The sequence below is a fragment of the Taudactylus pleione genome, unplaced genomic scaffold (assembly GCF_031769625.1).
Source record: "Taudactylus pleione unplaced genomic scaffold, aTauple2 ptg000256l, whole genome shotgun sequence".
NCBI classification, from domain to species: Eukaryota; Metazoa; Chordata; class Amphibia; order Anura; family Myobatrachidae; genus Taudactylus; species Taudactylus pleione.
This window is the reverse complement of record NW_028284658.1, coordinates 21,645,896-21,673,410: the sequence shown is the minus strand read 5'-3', so window position 1 is coordinate 21,673,410 and position 27,515 is coordinate 21,645,896. Positions and strand designations below refer to the sequence as shown.

Below are 27,515 nucleotides of genomic sequence, written 5' to 3'. Positions count from 1 at the left end.
CGAAAACTCTTTGGAATTGAATACGGGGATGTAATTTCGCCTGGCGAAATGAGGTGACTGGCGAAAACTTTTTGCCAAAAATGGCTTATCACAGCTAATTGAATATGCCCCATAGTGTCTCTTACTTGCGTTATGTAAGATGTACTTTAGTCGAACATGAATTAGAATATTGCTTTCAACTTACTGTAGTGACAAGGTTTATCGTTGATGTATCAAAGTTAACAAATGATGAATTCACACCAGCATGTTCAAGGGTAATAGAGCGTGGATACAGGAAGAACACAACAGTGAAAAAGATCAGCATGCAGATAGTAACAGCAAGAGCCACATACAGCTTCCTAAAAGACAAAATACACTATGGTTACCAGCACAAAAGTCATAGGGCCTCATTCAGACCCACTCGCAAGCGGCTGTCCGCTCGCAAGTGGGTCGATGGTGTGCACTGCGCATGCGCACGACGGAGGGAGCTCCGTCGTGCGCATGCGCCAGACGCGACGAGCGAAGGACTTTCCTTCGCTCGTTGTGTCTGATCAAAGGGGGCGTGCTGTCGATGTTGATTGACAGCACGCCCCCTTTGGTGGGCGTGCCGGGGGCGTGCCTGCCAGATGGAGGCGTTCCCAAGGGAACGCCTACCGTCAGAAGCCGGCCCCACTGACATCACTAGTGATGTCAGTGGGAGTGATTTTGGCTCTGATAAAGCCAAAAATCACTCCAGGGCTTGTGGTCGAAAACCCCGACCACAGGCTTCTGGTCGTACTGGCGATGGTCGCGATGGTCAAGACCATCGCGACCATCATCCTTCACGCTCGTATGTGCTGTGGGTGGTGACCCACAGCTATACGAGCGTCTAGGAGGACGCTCCATTTTTATGGAGGACGGCCCTCATTCAGAGCGAGCGCTCTGCTCAGAGCGTCCGGCTCTGAATGAGGGCCATAGTTCCTTCTTGATATAGAAAAAGTCAGTCATTAATCTTAAATGTTGTCTATAAGCTGCAGAATTATTTATTTTAGTTCTGTCAATAGATATATACTACCTTCATACTTCTGAATGCCGACCAGCTAATGCCTTTACTGGGTGCATGTATCACAGACGCATTATTATCAGCTTACGGCAGTCACTGCAGACTTAAAAGCTAGATAAGTGTGACCATCTAGGTGCTGTAATGGATGGGTGTAATGTTCTGGCCACAATTATCTGAAAATTGGTAACACAACTGCAATGGTAGCCAAGGCTGCAACGTGATGTAAACTCCTCAGCACAAGAAGTAGGCGTATGTCATTGCTAGATGTAATATTAGGGGGACTGATAAGTATAATGTGCTGGTTAAAGCTTGATGTAATATTCTGCATACTGATGGGGAGTGCTCTAGCCATGGTGGATTGTTTCTATTTACTTTCCAACTAGTGTACTTTCAAGAGTATTTTAAACAGTATAAACTTTTGGCTGATCTGCATTCTGTGATGTATTAATTTTTAGATATATCACTTATGCCTCATGGATGCAAGGTCATCGAGATGGGGTTGTGGGAGCGGGTCAGCCTGGAAGGTCCAGACAGGAGCCAGGGTCAGTAGCACATCAGACAGGGAGAGAGAAGAGATTTCTGCTGCTCAGTGGCAGTAGTCTCTCTCTCCAGCACAGCATACCCTTCTGTTAGCTGGTCTGCAGAGGGTCCAGGAGCAGCAGCAGACTCTTCAGACTCCTCTTCTCCCTGCAGATATAACGTGCAAGTGTTTTGCAAACCCCCCCCCCCATTCCCCTCCCCCACCTGATTTGCCCCCTGGCTGAGAGGGACAAAACCGCCCTCCTTCCCAAATCGTGGCGCCACACATAGTGCTAGAAAAGTACACAGTACACCTTCCCATTTTGGCCAAGCCCACCCCACCCCCATTTCCACCTAACCATCACTGCTCCTGAGAGCCCTGTATGGACTGTTTACAAAAGTTAGCAATCAGTTCATTATGAAAAAGAATATTGGTCTTGCCAGCCCTATTTCCTTTACACTTCACTTTTCTTATTATAGCAGTGCCTTGGGGTGGCTTAGCTGGGCTAGTTTGGGGGTGTCCTGCACTCTGGATTTGAACCCTAGTATGTTAGGGACCTACCCTACAGAGGTTACCCGGATGTGGTGGGTAGGCCCATAACCTTGGCCAAGATTATGGTAAAAACCTCTATTTACTGCAAAAAATGTATTTATTTATATATAATCAGTTAATTTGGAGTTGTGCACTTGCATTTCTTTTTGTGTATATATCAATTGTCTCCACAGGTAGCACCTCCAAATATATATATATATATATTTTATTTTTTTTTCTTCAGGGTGTGCAGTCTAAGGCCCATTTTCTTGTTTCAACCCAGTTCATTGAACAACAAAATAAAGATCTAAATTTAGGAGCATTGGCAGAAAATAGAAATGGGCAAATTGATTAGATTCATATGGATAGCATTTTAGCATATGAAAACAAATGTGACAGGGGGAAATGGCATGGTGGAGTCATTACACTAAGGACAGGGTTGTTTTTCTGAAGATTTATCAAATACTATCTCAATTCAGATGTTGAACAGAGAGAGTTCAACGATCATTGCTGTTGCCAAATGGAGAAGAACACGAATGGTTCACGGCAGCTGAAAGTCTATAAGAATTCCACAATGTCTAGTTTACATTTCCTGTATCTACCTTCAGGTGCCTTTCCTCATTCTGGGGCAGATATAAGCTCTGGAAAGTTATAAATTGGAAAGTGCTAAACTACGAACCAATCAGCTCCTAACCAATTTTTGAAACACGTTTGAATTGATTGCAGTTATACTTTATTTGAAAAGTGGCAAAAAATTACACAGTGCCGTGCATTTAGGGGATCATGGGATCCTGTAACATGACAGTTAGGAGCTGAGTGGCTGGTAGTTTATCACTTTCCAATTTATCACTTTCCAGAGCTTAGTACATCTGCCCACCTAACTGTAGCACACCCCCATTAGCTACACAGAAATGGCTACTTAAAAATTGTCGATTGATAATGCTCCAGAATTTAATAGCCATATTCACTTTCCCCACCAACAGCTACAACTTGTTATTCTGCTAACTTACAGTATGTATCAATTGCGTTGGCAACCCTTGGCACTCAGGGATATTTTGAGATGCACATGGCGTGTCAGGCATTCTCCTACATGCTACACTTCCCTCACCTGCTGCTGTGCCTCCTTCCCTCACCAGCTTGCTACACATTTTCCAAACCGGAGAACCCAAGAGTGGCCTGCATTCCAGGTGAAACCTGGGCCTCTGATGAGGGAACTCTGCCACAGTTACTCCTGCACAAAATCAAATAACAGTACAAAATACTGATCTCCAAACTACAAATTATCAGCCTAACCTGAGCAATCTAGCTTCAAAAAAGAACAGGGAAGCCACAAACATTTGTAGTACTCATCTATAACTTTTGTAAATGTTTGTACATGTTGCAATGGTGGGGATAGTCTGGAAGTATTTTCGCTTTTAATGTTGATTGTCTGCCACCCATAGAGCAAAATGTTACCTACCCCTAAATTAGGTTATAAACTTGTTTGGGCAGGATCATCTCTACTCTCTGTTTTCATGTCATTGTATAGTAATTATTGGTATCATGATCCCCTAAATGTACGGCACTGTGTAATATATTGCCACTTTACAATTAAAATAGAAATGCAATCGATTCAAACTATTTGAAAATAATTACAGCTGGCATACAGATGCCAGTCCAAGCTCTGCCCCACTACCCATAGATCTCGAAGGTGATCTTGGCTTCGCAGGACCAGCACTGTTTAAAGCACAGTAAATAAATGCACAAAAAAGTCCCTGACTAAAAAAAAAAATTTGCAGTAGGGGTTATTTTTTCTTGTTTTGAAACCAAGTTAAATATCAGCATAAAGAAAAACAAAACCCCACTATCATAGCTTCCCATTCACATAGAATTTTAACTTTACGTTCTCCGCGGCTGCAGACGCTGATCACTGTATGGAATTAGAGCCACCAACTCCTTTTCTTGACCTAAAATGAACGAGAAGATGGAATTTAACAGAAGTTATTATAGGATACTACACTTGTTATTAACACTTACTCATATAATGCTAGCATAGTCTGCAGCACTTTATACAATACTGTAGTTTCAATAGCCACTGAGTTCAAATGCTGAGCTGGAGATAGGTAGATCTTATCCTGTGTTAACACAATGTTCCTTTTATTACATGAAGCCTTGTGCAGGTCTAGTTATAGGAAGTGGGTAGACATTCCTTTTTTATGTATAAAAATAGCCATAGTAAAAACAGAGAACACAGTAGTTTGGAAAAGAAACACATGGATATCACACTAACCGTTCAATAGTTCTGTTAGAAACACTAGTATGCACAGATTTATGTCATCTTCCTGAGCAGCCTTAGAGCAAACTGAAGGGTTTGTGAATTCCTGTTTTACCTGCTACCATATTTTCCTATCTTTGAGAAATGCCCCAACACAGAAATCATCATTCTACAGATGTGTCCACATACATCTAGCCTCCACATACATCTAGCCTCCTTGCGTGTTAGACAGCCCTTCTAGTCGTGCCGGGCCGTGGTGTGACTTGGTAGCACCGAGCATCTTTTCATGCGACTTTTTACCTTCAAATGCATCTTATTCGCACAGCAGTGCAACTAGAATGCACGAGCCGCTTCTGCTGATTAAAATGATATGTGGCGTGCCTATGTTGTGTGTGTGACTGAGGGTGTATCTGCATGCGAAATGCTACGTTAGTGTGTCCAGCCACTGACACTGTAACGTAGCATTTCCCATGCACATACAATGGAGTTGCACACAGAACATAGGCACGCCACATATCTTAATCAGCAGAAGCTGCTTGTGCATTCTAGTCGCACTGTTGTGTATATAAGAAGCATTTGAAGGTAAAAAGTTGCACGAAAAGAAACTCTGCACTACAGTCACACAGCACTCATGTGTAACGAAACTTGTAGCGCATACACTTCCAATCACAGCTTTGTAAGAGGGTTACAGATTGACAGTATGGCTTTGACAAACAAAACAAAAACACCAACTAGCAAATACTTTAGATTTCAGTATCATCTCCATGCCAATAGCATGCATTACTGAATATGTAGATATGAAAGGAAGGATATGTGCCAAATGAGGAAAGTTCACCATTAGGTTAAGAGTATGCAGCCGTGAACTGGGTAACTTCACGAAAAAAAAAATTTGAAGTGTTAATATATAAACTGGTAGTTCCAGTTCTTCTCGACCCGTTAAATTCATAAAGGTGTTGTTTGGGTACTGAGAAAATATGAGATATGGTAAGAACTTACCTTTGTTATCTCTATTTCTACGAAGTCCATAGGGTTCCACAGGATACCTTGGGGTATAGGTGATGACGTCAGGCATCGGGCACCATAGAGTTAAGTTTTCAGTCCTCCCAGGATGCACTAGGGTCCACCTCCTATACCCCGCCCCCGAGCCAAGGCATCTCAGTTAGTTACCAAGCCATAGGAGGAGAAGGAAGAGAGAGAAAAAAAAAAGATCTGGAAACACACAAGAATCACATTCTCACCAGAGGGAGACGGAAAAACCGGTGACCAGAGTAAAGCCCATCTGCAGCACAGGTGCGACAGGGCGGGAGTCCTGTGGAACCCTATGGACTTCGTAGAAATAGAGATAACTAAGGTAAGTTCTTACCATAGCTCATATTTTCTACTTCAGGGTCCATAGGGTATCCACAGGATACCTTGGGTATGTCCCAAAGCAGTATCCTTTAAGGGTGGGGACGCTCCTGTGCTGAAAGGAGAATCCGCCGCCCGAAGGAAGCATCCTGAGAGGCGAAGGTGTCAAACCTGTAATACCTCACGAAGGTATGGACAGAGGACCAAGTAGCAGCCTTGCAGATCTGGACTGCAGAGGCACCACGTCGAGCTGTCCACGAAGGACCCGCAGACCTAGTGGAATTAGCCTTCACAGAAGGAGGAACCGGCAGGCCTTCATGAAGATAAGCTTCAGAAATTGCCATACGGATCCAGGCTGCCAAAGTTTGCTTTGAAGCAGGCCAACCCTTTTTACGGAAGCCATAGAGGACAACGAAGAAGTGCGGTCAACATAAGTCCTTAAGGCCCGCACAACATCCAAAGTGGCCTCACCCACTGAAAGACCAGTTGAGTTAAAAGCCGGAACAACTATTTCGTCATTAACATGAAACTGGGAAACAACTTTGGGAAGAAATTCAGGACGAATGCGTAGCACTGCCCTGTTCCCATGAAAAATCAAGAAAGGGGGTCTACAAGAGAGAGCCCCTAAATCAGAAACACGTCTGGCCGAAGCTATGGCCAGAAGGAAAACAGTCTTAGCTGTTAGCCATTTAAGATCCACTGAGCCCAGTGGTTCAAACGGCGGTCCTTGGAGAGCCCTCAGGACCACAGTCAAGTCCCAAGGTGCAACAGGTGGAACAAAAGGCGGCTGAATACGCAGAAATCCCTGCATAAAAGTGCGCACATCAGGAAATGTAGCAATCCTACGGTGAAATCAGACAGAAAGGGCCGAAACCTGCACCTTCAAAGAAGCAAGGCGAAGCCCATGGTCTAGTCCCGCTTGTAGGAAGGAGAGTACCCGAGACAGACGAAACTCCCGCGGTGCATAACCTCTCGGTCGACACCACTGGAAGAACGTATGCCACACGCGATGGTATATTCTCGCGGAAGACGGTTTCCGAGCTCTTAGCATGGTACGTACTACAGAGCTTGAAAACCCCCTGGAACTTAACATGGCCATCTCAATAGCCACGCCGTCAAAGACAGCCTAGTCAAGTCCGGGTGAAGACAAGGACCCTGTGACAGAAGGTCCGGTCGGAGCGGTAACCGCAGAGGACTGTCCACGGACAGACCCTGAAGGTCTGAGAACCAGTGCAGTCTGGGCCATGCGGGAGCTATCAACAGGAGCGTCCCTCCTTCCTGTTTGAATTTCCGGATTACCTGTGGAAGAAGGGAAACCAGAGGTAAGAGATAAGCAAACCGGAACGTCCAACGGATGGACAGAGCATCCACCAGAGACGCCTCTTCGTCTCTTGTGCGAGACCCGTACACCGGCAACTTGTTGTTGTGCCGGGACGCCATGAGGTCGATCTCTGGAAGACCTCACCTGTCCACCAGCATTTGAAAAACGTCCGGGTGCAGGGACCATTCCCCCGGATGAACGTCCTGGCGACTGAGAAAGTCCGCCTCCCAGTTTAGCACTCCCGGAATGAAAACAGCTGATATGGCCGGAAGATTGCGCTCCGCCCATACCAGGATCCGAGACACCTCTACGAGAGCCACCCGCCTTCGGGTTCCTCCGTGACGGTTTATGTAGGCCACGGTGGTAGCGTTGTCCGACTGGACCTGCACTGGGTGACCTTGGAGAACCCGATGTGCCTGCTGGAGAGCATTGAAAACCGCTCGGAGTTCCAAGATGTTTATTGGAAGCTCTGCTTCTGCCGGAGTCCACCTGCCCTGGAACAAGTGTGGACCCGAAACTGCTCCCCAGCCCCGAAGACTGACGTCCGTTGTCAACAGGACCCAATTCGCCACCCAGAACGGACGACCCTTGTTGAGATGGGTCGTCTGCAACCACCAGGCAAGGGACAGGCCAACCTCCGGAGTGAGCACTATCGTCTGGGATTTTAGAGACTGAGGCAGTCCATTCCACTTGGACAGAATCAGGTGCTGCAGAGGTCTGGAGTGAAACTGGGCATATTCCACCATGTCGAATACCGACACCATGGAGCCCAGTAACCTCATCGCCAAGTGTAGAGACACCCGGCGGCTCTGCAGACAACTACGCACCCTCGACTGTAAGGCAGAGATCTTTTCCCCCGTCACAAAGATCCTTTGCTGTCCCGAGTCCAATAAGGCTCCGAGGTGCAGAATCCGCTGAGACGGGATCAGGGTGGACTTCTGCCAGTTTATCAACCAGCCGTGCCGTTGCAGAAGCGCAATGGTCAGGTCTAACTGGCGCAGAAGGAGCTCCGGAGATCCTGCCACTAAGAGAAGGTCGTCCAAGTACGGCAACATGCAGACTCCCTGCAGCCGCAGGGAAGCCGCCATGACCGCCATCACCTTGGTGAAAACACGTGGTGCGGTCGCCAGGCCAATAGGTAACGCCCGGAACTGAAAGTGGTCGCTGCGGATTGCAAACCTGAGGAACTGCTGATGGCGCAAAAGAATAGGGACATGCAGGTAAGCGTCCTGTATGTCCAATGACACCATGTAGTCCCCAGGTTCCAGCGCCAGAATGATGGACCGCAGGGTCTCTATCCGAAACTTCGGCACCTGCAAAGACTTGTTGAGAGCTTTGAGGTTGAGAATCGGACGAAACGACCCATTGGGTTTCTGCACCAAAAAGAGATTGGAATAGAAACCCTGGCCCCTCTGGGAGAATGGAACAGGAACTATAACTCCAGCCTGGAGCATAGTGTGCAAGACCTTCCGCAGCTCCGTGGCTTTGTTCCGGTCTGATGGTAGACCCGTGGTGAAGAATCGAGCCGGGGGTCTGTGCCGGAAGGAGAGGGCATACCCGTGTGAGACCACCTCGAGGACCCAAGTGTCTGTCGTGGTGACCGACCAACACTGGGCGAACTGCAGCAGGCGGCCTCCCACTTTGGGATCCCCCAAAGGGAGGCCCGGACCGTCAGGCCGCAGGCTTGTCATCTGGCTTAGGGGCCGGACGTCTGGTACTCCAGGCCTGCTTCCGGGGCTTGGCCGATTTCTTGGGGCCAGCCTGACGGGGAAAAGACTGTGCTTTAGGCCTACCCTGGGCCCTATAAGACCGAAAGGACGATGTACCTGAACCAGAAGGAACAGCAGCCGACGGGAAACATGCTGATTTAGCTGCCGCCAGCGTGGCTATAATCTTGTCCAGGTCCGGACCGAAGAGAACCTCTCCGCTAAAAGGCAATGCCTCCAAACCCTTTTTGGAATCAGCGTCCGCCTTCCAGGATCGCAACCACAACGTGCGACGAGCAGCCACCGCTGCCGAAGAAATTCGAGACGCCAGGGTACTAATATCTAAGGCCGCTTCGTTGATATAAGTGGCCGAATCCCGGAGATTGCCGATCAACTCCGTCTGCTCAGCCGAACAGTCGGGATCGAAGGACGCCTCCAATGTATCAGCCCAGCGCTCCATAGCTCTGGCAATCCAGCAAATGGCCATAGCTGGCCGTGCTGCCCCCCCCTGCAAGGGAATAGACGGAGTTCAGGCAGATCTCTACCTTGCGGTCCGTAGCATCCTTAAGGGAGGACATGGATGGCATGGGCAATGTGGCACTACGGACAAGGCGTGTCACATGAGAATCCACCTGTGAATGGGAATCCCACTTGGCAAAATAATTGTCCACAAACGGATACGCCACTGCTAAACGCCTTTGAGGCTGATATCGTTTGCCTGGCTGTTTCCACGCTTCCTCTAGGTGGTCAACTAATTGTCCCGAAAGAGGAAACACTGTGGTATCTCCTTTAACATCCTTGAAAAAGGCGTATTTGGACTTTGATACCAGAGGTTCCTCATCCTCAATAACTAAAGCAGTGCGGACTGCACGAATAAGGCCAGGTATATACACCTTAGACTTAGCGTCCGACTTTTTAGGACGGGGAGGCTCCTGGTCAAAAAGATCCAGAATCTCCCAATCATCGGACGTCCCGTCGTCATCCTCATAAGGAGCGGACTGAGACGCCACCGGCCGCTTGTGGGGCCGTATCACAGACTCCCCCTGCAACACGTCTGACAACTGCTGTACAGAGCTTGTTAACGAATTAACCCACGCAGGCTCATGAGAGACCTGAGGAGGGGAAATAGGGAGACTGTGGGGTACCATTAATTGTCTCAGGAAACCCTGCATGGGTGACGACACCACTGACTGCTGGGACAATCCCATCTGAGTGAACGGAGGCTGCGGAGCTAACTGGCCCACGAGGGTTGTAAGCGCCTTGGCGAAACAAGCCCAGGGCGGCTCCTGTACCGGTGCTGTGACCGTAATAGGCCACGCCAATAAATAACACGGTCGGCATAGCCCTTCCGCGCTACCCCCCCCCCCCCCCTCCGCTATAGGTGCCTTGCATGTAGTACACCGAAGCTGTAGAGGGAAGTCACTCTCAGACATGATGGTAAATATGTGACCCCTCTCAACAATACTTGTCCGTATAGTGAGAGACCACCCTGCAGCACCGCACCACAAGGGCTTTAGCAGAAAGACAGGGACAGTAATAAGGCTGACAGTTAAGAAGTAAAAGTACAGGCAGCAGCGCTAGCACAGTCACATACAATGCAAAGAAAAATCAATTCCTGCACTGATTCTCAACTACCCAGACACAGAGTCTGGTAGGACACATCGCTGCATACACAGACCTGACCCAAATCGGAGGAGAGGTATGCGGGGGGACCCAGACCACGATGCCTCTGATTCCAGGCTTCCAGCAGCGTTCACCATGCGGTTGTAAGATGGCCGCCGAGGAGCAGAGAGGAGGCCGGCCTGGGGGAGGAGCGCTGCCACAGAGCCAGTCAGCATTGCAGAGAGGACTGTGCAGCGGGGGAGGCGCCGGCTGGGAGACAGGGAAAGCGCGCTCCCCTGGCATGCATTTAACCCCCGGGACGCCGCAGCGCTACCGCTCTGCTGCGGTCCGCTGTCCCAGGGGGGTAGTGGAAGCGCAGGTTAGAAACCTGGCTCCACGCTGCAGCCAGTCCCCAGGGAGCCCCCTGCCTGGGGACTCTGGACCATGTGTTCAGCGGGGACCCACCGCGGGACCCCGCTGCTTACCTTGCTGTCCCCCTTGAATCCGGGCCATGGTCCCAAACATCTGGGGTCACCGCTAGCTGTGACCCCAGATGCTCACCAGCATCCCCGGATCGGTACCGGCGTTCTGGTACCGGCGGGGGTGGAGGGAAGACGGCATGGACGTCAGTACTGACTGTCCATGCTGTACTTCCAGATGTGCAGCCACAGCTGCTTGAAGAAAACTTCAGGGGCTCTTCTTAGCCCCCACTCCAACATGTGCATCCGACTCCGGCCGGGCACCAAACTAAACTGAGATGCCTTGGCTCGGGGCGGGGTATAGGAGGGGGACCCTAGTGCATCCTGGGAGGACTGAAAACTTAACTCTATGGTGCCCGATGCCTGACGTCATCACCTATACCCCAAGGTATCCTGTGGATACCCTATGGACCCTGAAGTAGAAACAGAAAAGGTGTATATAGTGTATACTGTGTAATGTAGGAGCAGCGCGTATGGCAGTTCACTGGGTGCAACATTTTAATTGTCTGAGGAAGCAGACAAATAGTGAGGTTTATTTATTCCAACATTATTCCTATGCACTTCTCTAGATTTACTTTTCATTTTTTTCTTTCCTATTTTTTAATCTACATCTCTGTTTTTATTTTCCTGTTTTACCAACAATTCAACATTTTTTTTTTTTTAACATGCCATAACTTGAATTGCACACAACTTAATAAATAGCCTTTTTAGCACATCAATTAAGATTTTAGATTCTAGGTAATCCTATCAGTAAGCAATTTTCTTCCCACAAAAGCGAGGGTTTCCCTGTACCATACATCAAAGACACTCAGTGACCACAAAATATGTGCTATAGCGAATTTTTATGCTATACAGGAATTGAGGGGCTCTGCTCTCCTGTGTACTCTTCCCTCCCACCTTTGTGCCCCCTGTTCCCCTCTCCCCATGTTTGTACCATTTCTGCTGTCATGTACCCCCTCTTCCCCTCTCTCCGTGTCTGTACCCCTTCTACTCTCCTGTGTACTCTTCCCTCCCACCCCTGTGCCCTTCTCCCCATGTCATTCTCAGTGCAAAATATGCTATAGTGCGTTTTTCTGCACTGCAGGCAGTGGGGCATAAATTGTGATGGGACCCAGAAACTGCACAGTAGGACCCCAATTTATTAAAGTGAGGGGTCCCTGGGACCAACTGTTTTCGTTCAGCGCGATCGCTGACACTGAAGGACATTTGGGTTAAAATTAATGTCCAAAGTGAACATAAGTCTGACAAAGGGTGAGTATGGTCTAGGGAAGTATTTATCTGGTTGGCCCATTCTTTACAATGGAGAACACAATGTTTTTCCCCCATTGTATTCCAAATATCTTCTGAGAACTACAACAGCTGGAAATCAAGACAAAGGTTGCACATTGCGACTATTGGCGGGTATCTCTCATACAACAAGACTTTCTATTAGCCTTCAAACCATCAAGAGCTCCCAGAAAACTTACATCTTCAGACAAGCTTATAAAATTCCAGAACGTAACCTCCATAAGCTATTCTACCCAATTAACACCTCAAAGTTTACTATGTTTTCTTTCTGCACTCTCAAAACCCGCTGAGCCCAGGCCAAATTAGCTGTGTGACTGGATCATACAGCCCACCAAGCTCCTTTTACGCTTACAATTTCACCAGACCAATATGTAGCACTTGACGCAGTGGAATATGGCTCTGTATAAATAAATGTGAATATGAATAATAATAATAATAATAATAATAATAGAATTCTACGGAATGGGAAAAGCAGACATACCAACAATACTGTATGTACAAGTCACATAAAATTGTGCAACAACAACAATTGCATAATATAGGTTTATCACCAAATATTTGCAATAGACAATTACAAAGAGAACAAACACTAAACCTATCCTAGAGATTCTTTCAGCTATGATGGATGTGTGGAGACAAAAAATGCCTGTACAATAAGGTATTGCATCCGTTCTAGTGGATTTCATTCCCCTGCAGTGTATCCTCTGCTCTCATTACTATTCAGTTATTGCTACCAAACAAAGCACATGAGTTGGCATGGGGAATTTACTATTATGATCAAAATTGCCCTGAATTTGATAATATGGTTATTGTAGATTAAAAATTGGCTTAATGATTAGATTGTAATAAAAAATTAAACATATTGAAGCATGTGGTTTGTTAATATGGGGATATGTTCAGTATCCAAGCACAGCTTAGAATCCAGGCGCCAGAATCCCGACACCTGCCAGAATCTCGGCGCCGGCAATCCAAAAGGTAAGTAGCAGGGTTGGGGCGGGGGGGGGGGGATTAGGTTTAGGGTGCGAGGAGAGTAGGTTTTTGACCGCCGGGATCCAGAGCGCCGGCTTCCCGTACCCATCCTGTACCCATCCCATTGTTATTACAAGCCTAGGGGCACTTTTAGTTCCATATATCTTAACTATACTCTGTAAAAACAGCAGTACCTCTGGGAATCCGGCCTGTCCCTCGGCAGGTTGTGCAGGTGACTGTGGCCACCTCCTCCGTAGAATTACATGACATGGATGTGTCACTGTTGTGAATACTGATGTAAGTTTGGCAACTCTCTTGTCCAGGTCCTTGTAATATAGGACTGGTCTCTTCATTCTCTGAATGCATAAAACGCTTCATAGCAGACAGTACCTTCTGCATGATGTCTTTAAATAATTAAAACACCTGCATGTAAAAACAGAAAAGAAATACACATACTATACAGAGCACTTAGCGGATATCCCACCCACATACAGTTCCAGTCACTGCCTCCACTCCGCTGCAGAAATTCCTGTACTATATAGTTGTCCATCTCGCCCACAAAGCAGCTCTGAATACAACTATTGTGATGGGATCACTTAATGGATTTTCCACCTACAGATGAATTTATTTATTTGTATATGACCTACTGCATCTTTTTACCTTGTTTTATCATTTGTATCTCCTTCTGTGCTGGACAGAAATGCATTTTATATTATGGTTATGAGGCATATTTGTTTCTTCTCTGGGGCATAATACTGGATATACCTGTTTCCAAAGTACAGAAAAGCTGCAAGTATAACAGGAAAACTAAATGTAAAATAAGAACTGCATTTATATGTGTACTTGGTTGAAAACCATTGAAGGATGTAAAAACAGCTAAAGTGACTAAGGGGCCCATTTATTAAAGTGCATTTGGGGTAAAATCCCCGAAAACACCAGTTTTCGGGGGTTTACCTCAAATACTAAGTGTTCCCCGTACGTATTAAGGAGAGACCGCAGCAGGCATCCCCAATAACTGCTGTGATCCCTCCATTACCGCTGGTAGCCGCATCCCCCATAGGTTTCTACGGGGCATGCGATGCTGCCAAATTTACCAATATCCGGAATGTGATGCATTCCAAATATTGGCCCCCACAGCTAACCCCATCTGAAGATGGCGTTAGCCGCTGTAGCCTATGGGCTACACCGCGCACTATTAGCCGGCTCTCCGGAGACATCGCAGGGACAGGCTCCTTTCGGAGCCCGTGTCCCTGCATATCCCGGATGATACATCCGACCGATAGGATCGCTTTCTGCAATGCGATCAGGGGCGTTACTGGCATGCCCTTATCGCATTGCAAAAGCAATCATTGATAAATGGGCCCCTAAGGGGCGTACAGTATTTATGACCATCCGTATTCCTAATATGGTTGGTACATGATAATTACACCCCAATATTAAAATTACTGCTTGCACTTATGCTTCTATAGGCGACAGGCCACATCTCTGAAAAAGCCCTGTCCTGGCGAATGACTAGAATCAAAGTGATCACTTTGCTTCTGGGTTCAGACCCACAGCTCGTAATGCGCATGGGTGGCCTTCGGCTTACACGTGTCTGTGGGGGCCGACATACAATAAAAAACAATGCATTGACCATCTGAAGCTGGCAATAGCTGCCAGGGCCAAGCACAAGAATGCTTCATATTACCGAGCTTGGTAAACCTGACTGTTTTGCAGCCATGGGGACTGCCTTTGCTATGTGAAAATAACGTTCCAGCTAGGCTGTTTTAGCAGGGCGCCGCACCCTGCCCGATTTCCAAAGGGCAGAATCTGCCCTGCCCTTAAAACAGCCTGCCTGGTGCCGTCTCCACTTGCGGACCGCATGTAATCTATTCACTGTGAGGTAAGAGCTTGGGGGGCAGCCCAGTATGTCCGTAAGTGCTAAACACATCCTCAAGAGTGATGGAAAGGGGTGTGTATTAAAGACACAGCCCCTTTACTTGTGACTAGGCCCCCTCTTCGGGCGCGCGAGAGTGCCCTTTCTATGGTCCGGCGCCCTTTCCCACGCCAAACCTAGAATGAACATTATAAAAATGGAGGGAACACGGCAGATATTAGAGTGATTTGCTGAAGTGCCTCTTTGTTACATCACAGGGATGATTTCCTATTGTGGGGATCCCCTGAAAACAGCCCTTTGGTAGATATGCCCATAAGTAAATATTGCATGAGAGCAGCCATGTACAAGGCAAAAAATTAAAGTCAAATGAAGGTAGACAGACACTATAATATCTCATGCTCCTAATTGTTTACAGAAGACTGGTAGCTAAAATAAATGTAATAAATGTCTATGGTGGGTTGGTGCCGGTGTGCTGAATGATCGATATCGATCATACAGCACTCCGGGAAGGTGCAGGACGATCAGTCAGCGATATAGTTATCGCTGACTAATCGTACCGTGTGTATGCACCAATAGAGAGCTAGGAGTTTTGACTCGTGTCTTTGAGCTACGCAAACTTATAAACCACACGTGTTGTAAATATAAGTATAAAATCCTGTAAATAATAACTGCACAAACAGGTGAGATCTGAAAGGATAATAATCCTTTCAGTGTTTATTATCAAATGTTGTGTATTATAAGGAATAACACACCCCACGTGTAAACAATTACAGATATTAAACTCAGTGCCTATATAAAAACCTATACATGGTTCCAGAGCTCCGTAATGACTCAGTACAAATACTATAAAGGCAAAAAGTACACTCATTTAGAAATAAGCACCCCATATATAGAATTTTAAGAATATGATTAAAATATAACGTTACGCTCTCTGTGGCTGCAGACACAGGCTGTTTTATGGAATTACCATCTGCTTTCCTTGGCCTAAAATAAAAGAGAGGGTGAAATTTAGCAGATATGTTTACTATGTACTTCAATACAAGAATTATCTGACATTTATGCCTAATCTTTATATAGAGAGGTGTGATCCATGCAGCAGAATTTTATTTCAATGCGCCTCTTTTAAAAACAATATTAACTATATACTGTACTTCATTACAGAAAAACTGGCAGCATAGCCTGAAAGTTTTATACCACTTGATGTACGTTATAAAGAGATCTATCAACATACCTAGTTCTGTACCCACTATAAAGTCACCAGGATAAAAGTAGCATTCTTCCAGATTGTGTTTGTTATATGTGGTATGATGCAAAGTTGTGGAACCAGTAATACCAGAATACTATATGAAACATACATAAAAAAATAAAAAAAATAAAAAAAAACTTTGAAGATGTAAGATCAATTATTAAAAACAAAACTGACGCTGCCCTGTTGATAACAGACCTGTCCTCAATATTAACACAACAACATAACTGGTCAAGTCATAGGAAGATCACATTTATCTTCTGAAGTAATCTGTGCTGCTGTACACATTATAATCTGATAGAATAGCCAATCTCTGTCCTCTTCAAACCAAAGAACATATGGACAAATAGGTGATTGATAAAGTTTCTATGACCTTAGCAAAACAAACCTTAAAATGACAGTGTTATGTAGATTTGAAAGACACGCTCTTCAATTTTAGCTTGTAGAAGGTGCATTCGGATAGCAACTCATATGCAGGCTAATAGAGTTGGTCATAAATGTTAGGGTCAGATCCACATTTTCGTACTGTGGATGTGTACAACAAAAGTATACAACTGTATCAAGAGTTTTGCTTATCTTTAGCTTAGGACTCCTTACGCTGGAGAGGCAGTTTGGGGGGTGTACCTTTTGGGGATGCTTGTGCAAACATACAAGACAAAGATCACGACTATCAACAGAACTGTATGAACGGTTCCATTTGGCTGTTTGCTACATACATTAATCCCATAGTTGAGAATCATTGGAGATCAATTTGCAATGATAACCCCTTTTCCAGCATTTTCATTGAAAAAAAAAAAAAAAAGGGGGTTATTTCCGTTTCTCCAGAATGTATGAAAAGGCAGACCCAGCTTCCATATTCTGCTAATAATACAGCCACTGTACATTGCTTGCCACTAACACATAGCGCCATTTGAGGATGTGCTACTCACCAGTCCCATCACAGCCCCAGACATCTGCAAGAATTCGCCATTGGTCCCGAATGAGATATCAAGGTTTTGCAAGACCTCGAGCATGCACACCACTCCCATGCTAACCCATTCTAGAAGCAAAACAGTGGTTGCCAGAGGGGCGAGTTACCCTAACACCTCTCCAGCAAAGTATCGTAGCACTGAGAAAAGGACAACGATAGTACATTGACCTTATGTTGGAACAATACATTTCATTATATGCCTTCTATTTGCATTACCTAATTGTCACTTCATTATGGACTGCTCCATTTGAGCAGGGCCGGAGCTCCCTGTGCGGGCTCATCACAGCGTGCCATAGCAAAGCCGTGCGCGACCAAAAATGGGGGCGTGATCTAATTACCATAGGCCGCGCCCCCATGTGACATTATTTGGAGGCATGCCCACATGGCACGCCTCCAAGTAACGTCAGGCTGGGGGAGCCTCACTAGCTGGGCTTCCCCCAGCCCTCTCCTGTCACTGAATGGATGCCGCACGCATTGTCGAAGCTGAATAATTGGCTGAGACAAGTTCAGTTTAAAATTTAATCGCGGCGACGCCATCTTGCGACTGGCCGCAAGATGCCATCTTGAAAATGAGATCGCAAGACGCCATTTTGCGAATGGCCGCCTAAGCGCCATTTTAGATAAACTCACATTTTAGTACATGTGGCGATAATACTATTAGCACCATGCGATTGCATCTTTCAGCAGTTCTCATACACACATTAATACGCACAATTGCGCTACTAACTAGTCGCATATTAGTGAATGCATAGGACTTTGTATGAAACCGCTGTTTTATTAGCTTTATGCGCACGCATCTGCCCCAAGTTAACTAGCGTCCTTATATCAAACCCCGAATACTCACACATTACATATTCACACATAAGGTTTAATAAGCTTTTAAGTATATGATTTAAGTTGGTTCAGTTAGTTTAAATGCTGAGAAATAAAGATATTTGATAACTAAGGTTTTATACATGCTAAACAAGCAGTGTTTGGTTTCGTACTGATGCGTACTCTTTCCACAGTATTCCGGTGTTATCGGTGGGGAGATCGCATCATGCATTCTCGAGTTATGGATCGCAGAGACTTCAAGCAACAAAATGTATTAACTGTTAGATGTTACAGGGAGCGGGAAGGGAAAGACTCCCAGCTGTTAGAGGCAGGGAGAGTCTATTTGAACCAGCCTGTTAAATCCTCTGTAACAGATGCTTCTCTCCTGGGAACCAATGACATCAGCAACAAACTTCTCTATTGTCCTGTCTATTCTGGGGGGGTATAAATATGTGTGCTCAAACGCTGGGTTCTTAGTCTTCGTGCTGAATGCTGAATGACGAGGGGTCTCTTGCTGATGCCTATCTTCGGGTCCGGAAGCGCTGCGTATGTATACTGTACTTGGGTCTGTATAATTCCTTTTGCGCCTAAATTGTGTCTGGATCAATTGCGTGTAACTGTCTGAACTTTTACTTGAATAACACTTGTACTTTGGAACCACAGATTCCAGGTCTAAGTCTTTATTTATTGTATGACTGCGTATGCAAATTAGTGTCATCCTCAGAAGGTTATAGGCAGGTTATCAGAAGGTATAGGAAAGAGTGTATAGAGGTTCTGATCCAGTATCGTTAGCATGCACGCAGCTCCGGCGGTGCGGGTCCCCGACCTCCCAATATGACCACCCGCGGGAAATCGGGATGCTGGGGAGGGGTGCACCCTCTATGGGTGGCGCCCCTGTTCGACCGCAGTGGTCGAACACCCCTAGAGCCGGCCCTGCATTTGAGCCATTAGAGAATTAGGGGTATATTTACTAAAGTGAGGGGTTTTAGAAGTGGAGATGTTGCCCATAGCAACCAATCAGATTCTACTTATTTATATTGCACCTAATAAAAGATAATAGCTAGAATCTGATTGGTTGCTATGGGCAACATCTCCACTTCTAAAAACCTGCACCTTTGTAAATATACCCCATAGCTTAGAGAGTACACATATATATTAGAAATTGCATTAAAAAGCTGTTTAAAAATGACTAAGTAATTGCAGGAAATAGGTTATGTATAATAAAAAATGACCATTGTCAGCAAGCAGGTCTCTTCATCTACTGATTTAAAGTGAGAACATAAAAATTTATATTATAAAATGGACTTTTAAATTAATTAAGTTCCAAAAATAAATATTAATTTTTGTATATCTTGGATGGTCATTCGCCTACCATATGACGAGTAAACATTTTTATAACCTTCAGATGTCATGATTGCTGAATCTATTGGTGAAGAAGTTTAGATGTGTAGCTACAATCATACAAAAGAAGAGAAGCGAAACATACCAATTCACATTTAAGAAAAAAAAAAAAAAAAAAAAACAGCTGATGCACTAGATGTAGACTAAAAGAGATATGGTCAACTTAGTAACTGTTCAACAGTGGAATACTGCAAGTCCACAAAAGGAAAGAAAGAAAAATAACAAAGTAAAGCTGGCCATACACCTGCACGATTTCAGGCCGATTGCCCGATTTTCAACGAGTCATATGATGGATCTTGTGAAAATCGTGTATTTTTTTAGTAAGAAGCGATCTTACGATCAGATGTGCAACACATATGTTCCATCCTAGCGTGTGCAGATCGTGCCGTTTATTTTGTTCATGTGATCCATCGTGCAGCAATTCAAGTAATTTCAATGACTGTTTCCCTGATGAGCGCGTGAGGCACAGGTTCGATCATACGACAGAACCTGTGCTAAGAAAAACAACAAATATGCTGCCGGGACTGCCAGGGAGCTCCGGAGAATCGGATGCTGAATCGGATCTGTATATATTTTCATAACACACATAAAAACTGGTTCTTGTTTAAGAGCAAAAAATCCACAAATAAGCAGCAATCTTTCATAATAATCAACTCATGACAGCTGATGACTCATGACAGCTGATGTCCGGGCACATGACTGTGCGTTTCTTGACGCGTTTCTCAGCCGTATGGGACAGGCTGTTCCTCAGACTTCTGAGGAAACAGCCTGTCCCATATGGCTGAGAAACACATCAAGACACACCCCTTGGTTTCACGCACCAGTGACGTGTTTGAAGGAAGACCTGCTCGCACTCTCCCACCTTGTCATCTCGATCCCCAGGACCTTGGGTTTCCCCGTCACAGTGACGCACAGTCACGTGTCCGGACATCAGCTGTCCGTTGCCAGCCCCACGTGGGAGTGTGGCGTCACACACCTGGGAAGTGTGGAATCAGATCTGGTGCACAGCACCACGTTAGGAGGGCACAGAGACGGAGGAAGCTTGGAGAGTGCTACAAGTAGCTTGGAGCCACGACCGGTCGTTTATGTCCCTACCTCTACAACTAGTTAATAATTCATGTTTGCCGGACTGTGTGCCTAAAGACCGACATATCTGTATATAGAGGAAGAGTCCTAATTGGTACTAAATGAATGGTGCTATGCATTAACAGTATCACTGGTGCTGCTATCAATTCTTATTAGTAGTGACTTCACAGTGTGCTTATTTTTAAAGCTAACTGTTCTATGTTATTGTCATTTTATCATATTTTATGTACATTTAAATATTGTTTATATGCTCTCTGAGGTCAGTGCTGTTTATCTTTTTTACTATTGTGCATGTTTCCTTGTGAGGCCATACCCCTCACAATCTAACTGCAGCAGACCAGTGAGCTATAATCAAGTGACATCAGGAATTTTATCACATGAGGATTAGTAGTATCACTAGTCTTTTTTACATTTAAAAGTACTATGCAACACATACATTTGGGGTCCTGATCTACGCAGGCTGGGATCTGGGTGCCCCATTGTCTGTTTCCTACTTGCCCCTCTGTGCAAACCTGCATTGGACCTCACCATGTCCCTGTCTCATTATATTGTATAGTATTAGAGCTCCCTATCATTACATCAGTACACTGACCTTGGTATTTACTGTATGTATCTACAGCACGGTATATATGTCACTTCTACTGGACATTTAAAAAGAAATTTTTTTTTAGAATAAATTAAAATGCAAAATATGTTTATTTTGAAGTCCAATTCTAATATTAACTATTTGGTATAAAACAATAATTGGTTAAATTTATATGAAGACTATGATTTCTGAAACAGAAATCTGGAGGCTGAAATAACATGTACATCGGAAAGAAAAGAGGAAGTAGCATAGTGACTGACTATCTGTATATCAGATTCTTGCATCATATGACTGTTTGCGACCTCTATACTTTATACAGCTAATAAGGAGGATCCGTTTTTATTTTAAAGATTAAACACATGAGTTTAAATCATATACGGGCTCATCAGAGCTCAATATGAAGCATGTGCATAGGTAACAGCAGCAACAGCAACTACAGTAGCATTTGTTAGATGACCGCAGTCAAGGTAGGAAATGACACAACTGTTTGGGTCAGATCCATGTAAGGCAAATGGCCACTGTAGTCTGACATTCTGTGCATTTTGAAAATCAGTAGTAGATTTCTGCAGAAAGTGGCTTTGAAACATAGGGGTCATATTTACCAAGCTTCAAATCCCACAAAACAGCTGTTTTTGCACGATTAAGGCAATGCGAAGTAACAAGGCTATTTAGCAAGAGCATATTGGAGGAGATATTAAAGATACCTCTTGATTATGCAAACTAACACAAAATACTGCAGTCCCTGTAATTCTCTGCAATGCAGAGCTATTTATCAAGCTCTGAAAAGCTTAACATTTCAGAGCTTATCTGAGGATGTAATTAGTAGGTCTTACCGATACCTAAAGCACAGCTGGAGAGGAATCTTCCCTGACAGGCTCTGTCCTCTAACTTAAGGTACATGGTGCGATTTGTATACGAGCCGATCTCTTATCCGATTTCCCTTCAACTCTCTCCGGCAGCTGAAGTGAACGATGTGCAACAAAAGCTGCATGATGTACACCCACTCTATCGTGCACGATCTAATAATTGCATATTTATTAGATTGAGTGCGATATGACACAGATGCAGGCTTGGATCTGGGCTGAGCCTTCCGCCTCTCAGCCAATGAGTGGTTCTCACCATTGAAGTCAATGGTGAGAACCGCGAAAGTAACCTTAAAGTTACCTTTGTGGTTCTCACCATTGACTTCAATGGTGTGAACCGTTGATTGCCTGAGAGGCGGAAGGCTCGCCTCTCTCAGCCAATGAACGCTCAGGGGCGGGTTTCCATAGTGAAATCCCGCTGCTGAACTCTCATTCAGGAAGTACCGTCCTTAAAGTCCGTTTGTCTGTGAAATTCGTGTTGTTGTTTTTTTTGCCAAGTCTGGGGATGCTTACTTTGGAAAGAAGAGGACCCGAACTTTGCATAGGAGAAGGGGAGTATGGATATTTTTTTTTTTACAGGTACCCTATGGATTATATACATGACAAAGAGGACGCGAGGGGCTTCAGGGATACATAGGTGAGTATGTGTACATGTGTGAGTGCATGTATGTTTTAATAAACTTTACTTTGTAAAGTGTGTGTCCTGTGTTTATTTTAATATTGCTTTTGCTGTGGAACTACAGGTACCAGCGGACTCATAATGCCCCGCATGCTGGTACTTGTGGTTCTGCAAGTACCAGCATACGGGGAAGCTTGCTGGGACCTGCAGTTCCATAGCAAAAGACAATATTTTCAACACTTTCAAATGCACTACACTACATAATCAACCCGGCAACCCACCGCCCAGGGGTGCCGGGGATAGCCCCAGGCTATCAGCCTAGGCCTGGGGTGCCCTGGAGAGGGGGACCCCTTTATTGGGGCGGTCCCCAGCTCCACAGGGATCCCCGGCCAGGGCTGACTAACGTTCAGGGTTAATGCTTCGGCTGGGAGGCCCAGTGAAAGGGTCCGGTGCTGGTTCTGGATAATACAGGGGGCTCTACTCATTTTTTCCCCCTGTATTATTTCCAGAACCAGGATAGGATCAGAGCCCAGTGCTGGTTGTGCAAAATACGGGGGACCCCATACGTCATTTGTCCCCCGTATTTTGGCAACCAGGGCTTGTTCTGACTTGCCCGGTGCTGGTTGTGCTTAAATACAGGGGACCCCTACATCAGGCTAGTTGCTCATTTGGGGGGGGGGGGGGGGGGGGAGCACGCCATTTCTTTCCTTTTTTTTTTTTTTACACAGGTTTTCCTTTTTTAACAGCAGCAGCACAGACAGTTCTCTCTGATCCAGTCTGTGCTTCTGTCAATGACACAGATGTATGTAGCACGGATCACGCATCTCTATCATTCTGCACAAACACAGAACGATGTGTGTCACATTTGCACGATAGGTCGAAATCTTACTGCAGTTTCAGTTGATCAACGATGCTGCGCATCGGCATCGTAATCGTCCAGGAAAACACCACTTTTTACACGATTGGTCGTTACGATCGATCGAAAACGGCCAAATCGTGTAATAATTGCACCTTAATACGTGTGTGAGCACATTTGATAGCCGATTTCTACACATGCACAATACAGTTAATTCTTTCTTCAGCAGAACCAAATGATAATTTCTTATCTAATAGCAGCGATAAGAGATGATATTTTATTACGGACCTTTATGTGAATGTAAATAAATAGGACCAATAGTACTTCTACAGACTTTTGCATCAAAATCAGCCTTACCCAGGCTAACTTTCTCAGCTTCCATCATGTGACTGGGAAGAACATACTATTTATTGGAGAATAAGGTATGAAGCTTGAGTAGCCACCATTTTTGCATACAGTGCACACTAGTTTTCAATACTCTCTCCTGAGCAAACCAAGAACAGCAAGTGCACCAAGTTAAATTGTATAATATCACACTCAACATGTTCTCTAAATTTCTTTGTGAACCTGGACAGGTCTAAACACAATGTTAGTATTTTATTACAATATATTGAAGTTTCAGGCACAATTATGTCATTTGATATCAGAAATTTCCACAAGTCACCTAATAATTTTAGATGACCTATTGGCCTAAACGTAGGTTCAAGCTATGGCTATAAAGAGCCATGAATATTTTGAGTTGCACAAATCTGAAGATTTTTGCACTCAGTATAGAATTGTGTAAATATGGAGCCACACAAAGACTTGTACTACTATTGGAATAAGCATCCAGCAGGAGTGCTGTAGCCTGTGCGGTTTACCGCTAGAGAACAACAAGCGTTCGGTCTCTCTGCAAAAGAGTCAACCACCAGCAGCCTATGACAGCAGCCTATGACAGAAAGGGCATGCAGAGAGAACCGAGATGCCGGTGTCGGGATTCTAACAGAAAGGGCATGCAGAGTGACTTGTGACATGCTCCCTGAGGCGTGGCCATGCCTTCCTGTGAGCATGCGCAGTAAGGACAGTCCCTGGCCACAACAAATCTATTTGCAGATATGGCCTACTCTAACTGTTGCTGGCATGCGCCCAAACCGTCTCTCCAGGCGTATGCCGCAGGCATAGATTGAACTTAACTTTCAATTCTGCTTTATTTTATGAAGCATATCCAGTGGAAAAAAAAAAAACATTTTACAGTTCGAAATTAGCCGCACACTGTACTGCCTGAATTATTAGTGTGTAAAATGTATTACAGTTGTTAAAGCTATATATAATAAGTAAATCACCCAGTCCCTGTAAGTAAAATCTTGGACAGGAATTAGCAGTTGTCTAAAAATGCACTTTGATCTAATTCTAGTTATGTTTTAGAAATAGATTTTTAGCAAATGACAGTACAGAGCTTTGTTGTTCTATAACTGAAAACCATATTAAGAATATTTACATTATGCAAATCTGCAAGTCTATAAAATATAGCCCAGGAATACTCTGCTGCTGAGCCACCGCACTAACAGGTTATGCATGATACTGCTTTGGGGATGCTTGGCACCATACAAACCCCATTATGGCTTCTGTAACACATTTTATAATAGTTTACATATGAAATACTCTTTGTCAATAAACATAGAGCTTATAATGCAGTCGTCAATACTGGAAATTAGGGACATTCTTAGACAGAAAAGTACCCAACAACAAAACTTTACACCCTGGCAAGGTCCCTGGGTAGTTAGTTGGCAGTACTTCAATAGAGAAGCCATGTACAGGAAGGAATTAGATAAGATAGTCCTGGTTACTGCAGTCTCAGCACATACACAGAAAGAGCAGAACTGGAACAACAAGTAGAATGATTGGCTTACATTAGCCATGTAATATTAACTCCATTGCCTGAAAATATTGGTTTCTGGTTTAATCAAGAGTGCCAGCTGGCTAAGTAGACAAAACAACAAGAGGTACAGCTTTTATTCCTTGTTGATTATGCAGAACAGAGCCAGGTACAGTGCATGTCAGGACAGCACACAATACCATACAGAGACATAGTACATTACACTATAGCAAATGTACACGGATTAGTAAGTGACACAGCACACTGGGCCTGGCTCACAGGTGCACGACATTGCAGCCGCAACTCTGTCTTTTGCCGCGATTAAGGGCAGGATGCAGCAAAGCAGATTTTGCAGTCAAAGGTTTGGCCGATTACCGCATATGCCACAAGCTCTGGAATGCGATACATTCCGTGTCTTGGATGTGGCGGGCAATGCCATCGTTACCCAATAGGGCACCTATTCCCATTTCCCCCTGAGAGGGATCCAATTGAATCCCACCCATAATCCATGCGACGGGTGCATCACTCGACATATGCGCGGAAGGATTCCTGGGTTCTAAACACAGAAGTCCTTCTATCGCAAAGGACAGCTCTTACCGAGAGAGCCGTCCTTTGTGATTTTCTTTAAGCATACGGGGTTAGTAAACCCCATTATGCTTGTGATGAGTGGCTGGATGCATGCATGCATCCAGCCCTATATCTTTAAGCTAATGCCGCGGCCAATGGTATTCAGTATAGACGCCCACCAGCTGCAGCGCTAATCCACTGCTGTGCCTTTCGAAATGCACCATCAGTCGCACCATCCCCATGGAGGCGCAGATTATCCCTGTGAACATTATCACCTGTGTCAGTGTAACTGGACACGTCCGCGTCTTTTTAGCCACCATCCCTGTTATTTTGGAGGAATGCCCACTGAAATCCCCTGCTCTTGCTTCCAAATTCGTCCTGCGGCTCCCGATGGTAACCATAAGGACGCATGGGCATACTGGAACTGGCACTGACATTACGTGCATCTCTGAATCAGGCCTACTTTGTCAAAGAACAACATGAGCAGTATATCCCAGGAACACACATACAAACATAGTGAGCAGGGTGTAAATAACACATTGTATGTGAATTACTGAAGTTAAGCTGGGTACACACTAGAGCGATGTCGTTACGATTTGGCCAAATCTCAATGACATATAGTGCATACCGCTCAGTGTGTAAGCATGATATGCACGCTCACGCAATCGCATGCGAAGGCCGTCAGGTTTGATGTGCTGCACATCAAACCTGCCGATATCGCATGCGGCCCCATTCATATTAATGATGGACGTAACAAGTGATCGTTCCGTCATTCATTAATCGCAGCAGTGTGTACGAGCAACCATGAGACGTCCCTGGACATCGTCACGATTGCTGGTCGCACCATTGTATACCTGGCATTAGACTTAATAAATAGTGCAGGCATATACAAAACCACAGGAACGTCAAAGTTAACCCCCACCCCCTTTTTTTTTTTTTTCATTCAAACAACAGGTGGATGTTTAATAGTGTTATAGTATATCTGTCTTCTCCTATATACAGTATGTACCTTGCGGTTACATGTCCACTGTCTACATACCTACATACATCTGGTAAACAACTATAGAGAGGCAGAAAAACACAGTACATGTATAAACCAAAACCTGGTGTGAGTCTGTGCTCCACTTTACAACCCTGCTCCTCGTTATGGGGGAGGGAAGATAATCGGCCTGGTGTCTGACACTAAAAGGCGTCATTACCTGAATTACCTGCAAGGAAAACTGTCCAAACAGGAGGATTTCAATCCTGATCAAGGTATAGAGAGGAGACTGTGACTTATACCAATATTGTTGAGCAGATGTAAATAGATATCATGCTGGGGAGAAATTATTGACCAGTAATATAAGCTGCCAGCACACAGTACTGTACCTGCCTGGGAAATGTCTGCAGGGGAGACGACAATGATATGCAGCAGCAGCAGCAGCAGAAGTTGTACTACACGCAGTAACTAAAGGCAGTTTATGCCCAGCCACTCCCCCAGGGGAGGAGTCCATTCAGTAAAGGAAGTGTGAGGGAGGAAGCTATAACATAGAGAAAGTGTATTTATTAAAGAGATGAATGGAAATAATTTCTTGAGTGGCTGCATTTGAATTGGATTGAAAGCATTTGTGCCAGTATATATGGGAGAGAGAAGAAGTACCAGGTAATCAGCTTCTGTCATTTTACTGGCTGTTTTTGAAATGACAGTTAGGAGCTGTTTGGTTGGTACTTTGGGGTCTATTCTTGAAGCAGAGAAGAGCC

At 45.0% G+C, this 27,515-nt stretch overlaps 1 protein-coding gene across 5 annotated transcripts in view; it reads right to left on the bottom strand.

The window, feature by feature from the left end:
- Window positions 1-27,212, bottom strand: part of TMEM106A (transmembrane protein 106A) — a 54,653-nt gene extending 27,441 nt beyond the window's left edge. The window contains exons 1-5 of one of the 5 annotated variants that reach the window (XM_088480730.1): window positions 27,144-27,212; window positions 15,881-15,897; window positions 13,232-13,460; window positions 3,955-4,018; window positions 185-338 (exon numbers count right to left, since the gene is read on the bottom strand). In XM_088480730.1, coding sequence (XP_088336856.1) covers window positions 185-338; window positions 3,955-4,018; window positions 13,232-13,436 — 423 coding nt within the window. In that variant the 5' untranslated portion in view covers window positions 13,437-13,460; window positions 15,881-15,897; window positions 27,144-27,212. Of the gene's footprint in view, window positions 1-184; window positions 339-3,954; window positions 4,019-13,231; window positions 13,461-15,839; window positions 15,898-26,974; window positions 26,997-27,143 lie in introns of those variants that run through there. The other 4 variants (XM_088480731.1, XM_088480728.1, XM_088480729.1 and 1 more) reach the window with 4 other exon arrangements.
- Window positions 27,213-27,515: the final 303 nt, after the last annotated feature.